Raw genomic sequence first — 10,806 nt, 5'->3', positions numbered from 1 at the left:
GTGTTCTATAAATCAAGTAGACCATTTTTGTCAATCTTTTTGCTCAAGTTCTTCACTGCAAATGAGGATGTTTCTAGTTCACATTTTTGTTCTATCAATATTTGCTTTATATGTATTGAAGTTATATTAAAAGGCATCATATAATTTTTAAATTACTACAGTTTCCTATTAGATTCACTTTTTGCATTATAATATATTCTTTTATCTCTACAAATGCTGTTAAAATCTATTAGCTTTCTTTTGTATAAAGTTCCTATGGTACATATTTTTTTTATCCTTTACTTTGAACCTTTATATACCTGAAAATGTAACTTTTATCAGAATCACAAAATGAATAAAACGTTACAAATGTTAGAATAATTGTCTTTGGATTGGTTATGGACCACTGAACTGTGGAACAACATACCCCTGCAATTTAAAATCTAACAGTAGCCTTTAGTTGTGGCACCAACTTTATTACATTCCAGCCTTTCCTTGTACATCATGCCTGGGGACAGAATTAGTGCCTATTACTGACCAACTGAAATAATGTGAGAAAACTTTAAAATAAGGAATATGTAATATAAAACTCATTACTATGCAGTTCTTACAAATACATTATCTTTGAAATCATATACATATGCACTGGTTTCTGTGTTTTATGTATATAACTATATATGTATAGATGGATGAACTCTTTTCTAAGCAGATAAAGCCACTCTATGCAGGTGTGAGTTTCAGGAAATCGGCAAGGTGTCTTCTTTCTCATGACCTTTTTCTTTCTGTCCATCACAGATAATTACTCTGGAAGAATGAATCAATAAGGAAAAGTCACTCTTATGAACACACAAGTACAAATGAGGACTACTTCAACAAATAGCATGGGAGTAACCTCAATAGGAAGTAGGCTTAATGCCACGCAATTTTCTTTCTTTCTTTCTTTTTTTTTTTTTTTTTGGAGACAGAGTCTCACTATGTCGCCCCGGGTAGAGTGCTGTTGCGTCCCAGCTCACAGCAACCTCAAACGCTTGGGCTTTGGCGATTCTCTTGTCTCAGCCTCCCAAGTAGCTGGGACTACAGGCGCCTGACACAACCCCCGACTATTTTTCTTTTTGCTATTGTTGTTGTAGTTGTCATTGTTGTTTAGCAGGCCTGGGCTGGGTTTGAACCCGCCAGCCCCAGTGTATGTGGCTGGCACCTTAACCACTGAGCTACAGGTGCTGAGCCATGCAGATATTTTTTTAAGCAACTTTTGGAATGCACAAATTCTAGGGGATGAAATCTACTTAGATCAAGTAATTAAAAAGACAACACTGCAGGTGGCGCCTGTGGCTCAAGGAGTAGGGAGCCCGTCCCACATGCCGGAGGTGGCAGGTTCAAACCTAGCCCCGGCCAAAAAAAAAGAAAAAAGACAACACTGCAATAAAGTTTTTACATGACAAAAATTGAAATATTGTTTATAACTTAACCCCTCCTGAAAATACTAAGTCTGACCATAGGTTCACAGACTTGCCGCTGTGCTCTGACTTTGGCGGCCCTGCATAAACAGCTTGCTGAGGGTTCATAACCTCGGCACATCCGAGTCTCCTGGCTGTGTTCATGTGGACGTTCTGCTGAGGGGTATTCATCATTGCTGTTGTTTGTTTTTGTATGCCATTGTGACAATGTCAGAAGTTGAATTAGAGCACAGAACAAACATGGGTAAATTTCTTGTTAAAGCTTGGCAAGAGCAAAAATGAAATCAGAGACATGTTAGCCCAAGGTATCGGCATCATGCCATGAAGAAAATGGCTGTGTACAAATGGATTAAATGTTTTTCTGAGGGGAAAGAAAGCATCACTGATGGAGAGAGATCAGGGGGACTGGTAATGAGCAAAACTAACAAAAACATTGCAAAAATTCACTGAATGGTGTCAAAATCATTGGACGACTGTGAGAAGCACAGCTGACCAAATAAACCTCGAAAAGAGAAAAAGTTAGGGAAAGCTTAACTGAAAATCTTGGCCAGCCACTCACGGATCTTGCATGAGAACAGTGCACCAGCTCACACAGCACTGTCTGTGAGGGAGTATTCAGCCAGGAAACAAATTGCTGTGTTGAAACAGCACCCCATCCACCCAGTCTGGTCCCCAATGACTTCTTTCTTTACCCAAGGTAAAGACAATATTGAAAGAAAGACATTTTGATGACATTCAGGACATGAAGGGTAACAGGATGACAGTTCTGATATTCATTCCAGAAAAATAATTCCAAAACAGCATTAAGGGTGGACGAGGTGTAGGGTGTATTCGGGGGGAGAATTTTGAAGGTGACCAGAGTGATATTCAGCAATGAGGCATGGAGCACTTTTTCTAGGATGAGTTTGTGAATTTGTCACACCTGGCATAGTCTCTAATATATTTTTATTATATATAAATGTATGATTATTACTATATATTTTTGCGTTACTTATTTTCATATAATACATTGCATTCTCTCTCTCAAACTATTTGAAACTCACTGGGATATTCTGGAATGTCTGTTGTCCAGACTACTCTTTAGACTCATTCTCACTTTCAGATTTCCTATAAATTAAAAAAGATAAAGAAAAGTATGTATTCTTCAAGAGTATTTTATAAACCTTTATATTATCTATCAGTATTGAAAAAAATATATATATTTTTGGCTGGGGCTGGGTTTGAACCCGCCACCTCCGGCATGTGGGGCTGGCTCCCTATGCCTTTGAGCCACAGGCGCCGCCCAGTATTGAAATATTTTTTAATTCCTCCCTGAGAATTCAAAGTACTCTTTGAATATCTTCCCACTGAGAACACCCCTCACTTGGTAATTAACACTAAAAATGTGTATCTTTGCATCGCCACTTATGAGGAAAAGCACAGTGGTATATACTTATCTGAAAATAAACTTAAATCATTCTTATATTCATACTATTATTGGTTAAACATCTATAAACCTTTTTTGCCATTCATCCTTAGCCCTATTTATTTCTGTTATCTTTTAGAAGCTACTTCGCTACTTTTTTCCCCAAAGGTATTTTTTTCCACAATATATTGTCCAATATAAGATAATTACTTTAATATATTTAAATCTTGACAGAATTGTAATTATTTTATGTGCCACACAAAATTCCAGCAATTTCACATCGACTTTTCAAGCTATTGGGGCGGCGCCTGTGGCTCAAAGGAGTAGAACGCCGGCCCCATATGCCGGAGGTGGTGGGTTCAAACCCAGCTCCAGCCAAAAACTGCAAAAAAAAAAGAGAACTTTTCAAGCTATTTCTATAAATTATATACCTTTTACCTACATTGCCTTATTAATTTAAATATTCTAACGGAATCCAATTCATTTTAAGTAAAATAAAGAGGTGGCAGTGGCAGATATAGAAGGTAAAGGCAAAAATTATTTTACAGCAATTTCCTTGAAGAGAAGTCACCCAATTTTAACATTCATTTTTATTCTTGTGGTATTTTTACAGATATTTCTATTTGATAATGAAAATTATTGGTTTTATTTCTATAGATTAGCTATGACTATAACCCAGATTTTTCAATCTTTTTTTTTTTTTTTTTTTTTAGAGACAGAGTCTCACTTTATCACCCTTGGTAGAGTGCCATGGTGTCACACAGCTCACAGCAACCTTCAACTCCTGGGCTTAGATGATTCTCTTGCCTCAGCCTCCCAAGTAGCTGGGACTACAGGCGCCTGCCACAACGCCCGGCTATTTCAATCTTATTGTATATTAATTTTTAATCTCTTCTACCTCTGACTGCCTGTGTCTCAATCTATATAACTACAAAATGAACTGAACTTCTTTCCTGAACGTCTCTATTGCCCTTATTGAAACATCATAAAAATTCCTTAAAACACATGCAGATTAAAGTAATAATGTTTAATACACATTTAATAATTAAAATCAAATAATGAAAGAAAGCATATAAACGTTAACCACAAATCCTTTACATTTAATTTTGGTCCTAAAGGAGTCAAAGTTCTTATAATATTAAAATTGCTGGGTTTAAAATTTTTTTTCATTATTTATTATATTAATCATTAATATATTATTAAATTTCCATGTAAAAGCAAAAATTAATTTCTTTTTTGAGACAGAATCTCACTCTGTCACCCTGAGTAGAATAATGTGGCCTCACAGCTCACAGCAACCTCAAACTCCCGCATTGAAGTGATCCTCTTGCCTCAGCCTCTGGAGTAGCTGAGACTACAGGTGTCCCCCACAGGCTGGCTGATGGGGCTCACTCTTACTCAGCTTGGTCTCAAACTCCTGTGCTCTGGCGATCCATCTGCCTTGACCTCCCAGCATGCTAGGATTACAGTTGTGAGACACTGCTCCCTTCCCCCCCCGAATTAAATTGAAATTAATAATAGTTAAATATACCATGATGCAATGTATTGATTTATCACAGAAAAAAATTACAAAAGTAACAAATCCTAAATATGAAATCAATATACTCATCGCTTGTATAGTCCTCCGCTTTCCACTTTCTTCTCTGGAAACCAATTTTTACCAGTATAGCAATCAGTACACAGAGAATAATAAAAAAAGGAATGAGTAAGTAAAAGGGCCATCTCGTAGGTTTGGAATAGAAAGGCGGTTCTTCAATGTAGCGTGCTCCTACAAGAGAAAACATCGAACATCTGAAGGCAATCACCAAGATATTTCTGTATTTTCCTAAGGCTATTAGCATGAAATCTTTAAATGACTTAATAAATTTATAACTACGGTATTTTTATATGGAGAAGGTAACTTGACAGTGTAAGTGCTCAAAGGCACTCTTCTAAACTCCGACGTTCTTAGTCCTGCCCGTCGCTATCTGTGGGTCTGTGTATGACCTCTTTTGAAAAAATGTCTATTCAGGGTGGCACCTGTGGCTCAGTGAGCGGGGCACTGGCCCCATGTACCAGAGGTGGCAGGTTCAAACCTGGCCCTGGCCAAAAAACAAAAAAAAAAGAAAAATGTCTATTCAGATCTTTTGCCCATTTTAAAATTGGATTATTTGGGTGTTTTCTCTTTCCCATTGAGTTGCTTGAGCTCCTTGTATATTCTGGTTATTAATGTCAGCTGGGTGGTTTTACCCCATTCTGGGAGGATTATCCCTTCATTATCTCATTTGTCTGTGCTTTTGAGGTTTTACTCATGAAAGCTTTGTTCAAACTTTCTTGAAGTGTTTGCCCAATATTTTCTTCCTGTGGCTTTATAGTTTCAAGGCTTTGGTTGAAGTCTTTTTTTTTTTTTTTTTTTTTGTAGAGACAGAGTCTAACTTTATGGCCCTCGGTAGAGTGCCGTGGCCTCACACAGCTCACAGCAACCTCCAACTCCTGGGCTTAAGCGAGTCTCTCGCCTCAGCCTCCCGAGTAGCTGGGACTGCAGGCGCCCGCCACAACGCCCGGCTATTTTTTGGTTGCAGTTTGGCCAGGGCCGGGTTTGAACCCGTCACCCTCGGTATATGGGGCCGGCGCCCTACCGACTGAGCCACAGGCGCCGCCCCTGGTTGAAGTCTTTAATACATTTTGCACATGGCAAAAATAGGAGTCCAGTTTCATTCTTCTGTATGTGGTTCCTAGTTTTCCTAAGGCCATTTATGGAAGGGATGGTCTTTCCCTTCCCACGTATGTTGTGGACAACTTTGTTGAAAATGAGCCAACTGTAAATGTGTGGGTTTATTTCTATTGACCGTCAGTTGATTTTGTAGTACTCAGCAAAAAGACCCCTAAAGGCCCCTGTCTCAGCCTGAGTCTCTGCACATCTCAATCCCTTCCTTGGGTTAATTCCTCAAAAGGTTTCAGAATAGAACAAGGAAGTTCCCTGAATTCCCAAAGACTCCTAGCCACAGGTAAAACAATGGTAGAACTTACTCCAAACCCCTAGCAGTGGCTAAACAAGGGTGGAAAGCTTACTTAAGCAAAATTTCCCAAGCCAAGTTTGTCCCCATGCCAGCTGCCACGATGTAACCCCCAAGCGAACCAGCCCCCATGACTGTAACCCCACCCCGAGCTACCCCCTGAGCTAACCAACCACCACGTTCTGCTTCTGTGCTCACCAGCTTGCCTGCCAACACAGCACAAAAATGGTATAAAAGACAGCCTGCTTTTCTCTTCGGGGCCGTTTGCCTTTGGGCAGCGGTCTGCCTGTTTAGATGTAATAAATCACCATCTGATTTATACCTGAAGTGGGGTCCAAGTTTTTCTTCCAGCTGGCAATGGGTAGGTACAACATTTCCTACTTACTATTGCTATAACAATACAATTGAATTTATATACTGTTTCTACTACCGTTATTGATAGAGACTTTGCTATAGCTACTAATTTTAGAAGTGCTTTCGTAGATTCTTAGGATTTTCAGTATAGTTGATCGTGTCATCTGGACATAGAGGCAGCCTTACTTCATAACATTTCCCCTGTTACTTCTTGTTGTTTTCCTAATGCAATGGCTGGGACCTAAGGCGAAATGTTGGATAGACGTGGAGAGAGCAGAAAATAGACTCTGTCTGATCAGGTCCCACTGATGTATTTCTGGTGCGGCTGCAGTTGCCAAGGGGTGTTCTTCATAAAATCTTTTCCTAGACTGATTTTGTCAAGAGTTTTCCCCACACTTTTTTCCCCACAATTTTTACTGTTTTGTGTCTTCAATTTAAATCTTTGGTCCAGCAAGAAAGAGTCAATTTTTGTCAGTGTTGAGAGGTGCGGGTCCAGTTTCAGTCTTTTACGTGGCTGACAAGTTCTTCCCATGGCATTTATTAAGTGAGGATTCTTTGCTCCAGTGTAGGCTTCTGCTTGGTTTATCAAAGATCAGATGGAGATCTGTGGCTGGGGCCATCTCTGAATTCTCTATTCAATTCTATACCAAACTGGGGTATATGTGTAGCATGGACTACTATTTAGCCATAAAAATATGGAGGCTTTACATCATTTGTGTTAAGCTGGTAGTAGTTGAAACACATTCTTCTCAGTAAAGTATCACAAGACTGGAAAAACAAGTATCCGATGTAGTCAACACTTACATGAAACCAATATATATAAACAACTATGTGCCCACACCAAAGAAAAATGCAAGTACCTTCCAGTGAGAGGTAAAGGGGAGGAGGGACGGTGACTGGCGAGTTTTCACCTAACGTGCACAATGTCAGAGTGTTCAGCACACCCCCTCGAGTGAAGGGCTCCACTACAACTTGAACCTTAATTTAGAAATGAAAACAATGTAACCCAAACATTTGTACCCTCATATTATTCTGAAATTAAAAAAAGAAACATACTTTGATATAACATAAAATAACTGTAGCCGGGAGTTATGGCAGGCACCTGTACTCCCAGCTACTCAGGAGGCTGAGGCAAGAGAATCGCCTAAGCCCAAGAGCTGAAGGTTGCTGTGAGTTGTGATGCCACAGCACTCTACCAAGGGTGACAAAGTGAGACTCCGTCTCTAAAAAAATAAAATAACTGCAAGGTGTTTTTTTGTTGTTTGTTTTTTGCTGCCTTCTGTTTGGTACTTTCAAAAAGAACTCATGAATAAATGTTAGATCTTATTAAATGATTTCATCAAATGATATACTTGCATTATTGTTTTTGTTATTTTGTTGTTTGGGTGGTAATTTAAACTGATAGACTTTTAAATTATGAAACAGTCTTTCATTCCTAAAATAAACCCTAATTGGTCCGATTGTAGATCTTTTAAAATAGATAGCTGCATAACATCAGCTAATATTTTGTTGAAGAGTGTTACATTTATGTTTGAGAAGAATATTGTTTTGTAATTTTTTTTTTTTTTTTTTTTGCGACAGAGCCTCAAACTGTCGCCCTGGGTAGAGTGCTGTGGCATCACAGCTCACAGCAACCTCCAACTCCTGGCTCAAGCGATTCTCTTGCTTCAGCCTCCCAAGTAGCTGGGACTACAGGCGCCCACCACAATGCCTGGCTATTTTTTTGGTTGCAGCCGTTATTGTTTGGCGGGCCCGGGCTGGATTCGAACCCGCCACTCAGGTGTATGTGGCCTTAGTCGCTTGACCCACAGGTGCTGAGCCTGTAATTTTTCTTTTTGTTGTTAGTTTTCTTGTCTGAGTTTGGCCCTCAGGATTATGTTTTCTTCGTCCAATAAGTTGATGGAGATTTCTTCACCACTGTTTTAAAAAATATTATTGCTGTCTTACAAAAATTTGTTTCATTTCACCTCTGATATCATCTGGGCCTACAGTTTTAAAAATTCTTGTCTTTTGGCCTTGTTTTTTCTTTAATCATAAATCCAATATCCAGGAAGTTTCCTATCTGGCTTTTTGGTTGCACCCTTTGTTTTATAATGGTTTTCCATAAGGATTAGTTATTTTCTCATCTGAATATTCTTATTAGCCTATTGCCCTCCCATACGTTCTTGACCACGTTCAGTCTGAGCTAATATATATAATTCTTTTAAAATGTGAATGTTTTATGTATTGAATAAAAAATGTACTCCCTGAAACAAAGGCCACACTTAAACAGTTCACTGTGACATAAGCCCTTTCACTGTGTTGCGCTTTGGTGAAGCTACTATGGAATAAACTATATAATTCTTAGTAGACTTATTTTTTTCAATTTCAAAATATTAAGGGGGTACAAATGTTTTTTGTTACGTGGATAGCTGTTGTGAATGCTTGAGTCAGGGCACCACCCAAATTTAGTAGAGATGGTGTTTGGATGTTTTTATGAGGTATTTGTATAAAATACATAGAAGGCTTGATGTTTTTATGAGGTATTTGTATAAAATACATAGAAGGCTTTATGTATAGATGAAGGACTCTCTAAGGGTCATCAGCTTCATTTATTCTGAGATTTTATTTATTTATTTTTTATTTTATTTTATTATTATTATTTTTTGCAGTTTTTGGCTGGGGCTGGGCCTGAACCTGCCATCTCCAGCATATGGGGCCAGCGCCTTACTCCTTTGAGCCACAGGCACTGCCCTATTCTGAGATTTTAAGAGTGGGGGTTATAGTCCAAAGCTTAACAATATTTATCCGAGACAAAATTTTATTGCTTTTAAAACTCTCAAATGTGCTCTTTGGTTTGAGACCAGGAACAAGAATTAGTTTTATTTACAAACAAACAAACAAAAAATCATAGCTCTTTTATATTTGCTCCATATTTTACTTCTAACCACCAGGAAACACGAGTCCTATCTTACAGGTTACCAAAGGCAGCAATGACAGTAAACATTTTACAACTTCAAAATAATCATTCCACCTTTTCCAACTTAAAAAAAACATGTTTTGAAGCTATTCTTGAGGTGCGCACTGGCAGTCTTCCCAAGACAATACAATTTCTTAACCAATCTCTTGAAAGCTTTTCTGCTCTCCACGGACTGTCCTATTTCAAAGCCAATGCTACACTGTTATTTTGGACCAGGAGCGTCCAACCTTTTTTCTTTTCTGCTGCACGTTGGAAGAATAAGAGTTGCCTTGGGCCACACTTTAGATGCGCAAACACTAACAAAAGGGGATGAGCTCACACACACCCCCAGAAAAGTTTCGTGAATGGTTTTCATGATCTCCAACACCACAGGTAAGTAAAGCAATTCTCAAATAATCAGCACACCACGCGCAGACTGTAGGACACCCTTGTTTTAGATGCTTCTTATAGAAATAGGCAACACTGGTTACTAAAAAACGCTTTGTATTATATTATGCTGCTTGAGAAATTACCTCAAAGCTTAGAAACTTAAAATAAGCATTCGACTTTGCTGACAAGGTTGTGGGCTGTGACTTTGGGGGAGGGCTTAGTGGTTGAGTGTATTTCTCGTCTCCAAGCAGCCAAATTTTATACATTGCAGGAGATTTTTAACAGAAGGAGTGTTCCAGGAGTGTTCCAAGAATAAGCATGCCAAAACATCTAGTCAGACTCTGTAGGACGGCGGGAATCCCAGAATGTCAGGCATGGGTGTTTGACTCATCAATCGTACCATGCAGGCCACCCTGAGCTCTGGGGAGGGACTGGTCTCCGCTGATGCTCAGGGCAGTCACGTGTGTGCTGAACAGCTCAGGCAGCTGCAGATAACATGAACACAATCTAACAGTTGCTGCCACAAAGGTCATAGCTTGAAAATACATTAAATTTGTATGATGTTTTAAACTTACGAATCTATTACTACCTGGCATTAAAATGGTGTTTTCAAATCATGGGATGAAGGCAGAATCTACACCTGACTCAAAACCCTAAACAAATGGCTCTACTTATCTGTAAATTCAGGTTTTTACATGAGGGAAATTCCCTGGGTTTATGCATGCTTGGAAGGGTTGGTTAACTGCTGGCTTTCTGTAAAACCCATCTTGGCCTTTCCTCTGTTTGATCAATATTGCAAGAAACTTATTTCCCAACCTCCTTGACCTGCTGTGCCAGTTGGAGGTTAGATTTGGTCAATGGGATTCACTGGATAAAAGGCGGAGACTCTGATGAGTGTGATAGCTGTGACGTTTTTTCTCCTTTCTTCCAGCGTCTCCACCAGCGGCTGTGTGTCTGTATCCCTGCAGCTCATGCTGGACAGTCCCTCACCCCCAGCTGTGGTCCAGATCCTGCCGGGGAGCCCTGACCGTAGTTAGATGTCAGACGAGGTAGCCCAGATACTGATTTCAGTAACACAGGAGATTTCTTGTTATTGCTAATACCTTGTTGCCTCCTCATCTGTGCTAGCAAGTGCCTGTATTTAATTCTTACTGTTTGAAAGACTGAAGTTATTTCTGCTTTTGTAGCTGGGGTCTGACTGGCGTACCTTGTTTATAACATATATCATAATAAATTATTCTCTGGATGTAAATCATAAACATTCATACATAGCGCAGTATTTGAAGT

At 39.2% G+C, this 10,806-nt stretch overlaps 1 protein-coding gene across 1 annotated transcript in view; it reads right to left on the bottom strand.

Moving 5' to 3' along the window:
- Positions 1-454: 454 nt before the first annotated feature.
- Positions 455-10,806, bottom strand: part of ADAM2 (ADAM metallopeptidase domain 2) — a 92,896-nt gene continuing 82,544 nt past the window's right edge. The window contains exons 17-19 of the mRNA XM_053578751.1: positions 4,447-4,609; positions 2,480-2,543; positions 455-783 (exon numbers count right to left, since the gene is read on the bottom strand). Coding sequence (XP_053434726.1) covers positions 2,510-2,543; positions 4,447-4,609 — 197 coding nt within the window. The 3' untranslated portion in view covers positions 455-783; positions 2,480-2,509. The remainder of the gene's footprint in view (positions 784-2,479; positions 2,544-4,446; positions 4,610-10,806) is intronic.

The sequence above is a fragment of the Nycticebus coucang genome, chromosome 24 (genome assembly GCF_027406575.1).
Source record: "Nycticebus coucang isolate mNycCou1 chromosome 24, mNycCou1.pri, whole genome shotgun sequence".
NCBI classification, from domain to species: domain Eukaryota; kingdom Metazoa; phylum Chordata; class Mammalia; order Primates; family Lorisidae; genus Nycticebus; species Nycticebus coucang.
This window is presented reverse-complemented; position numbering and strand designations above follow the sequence as displayed.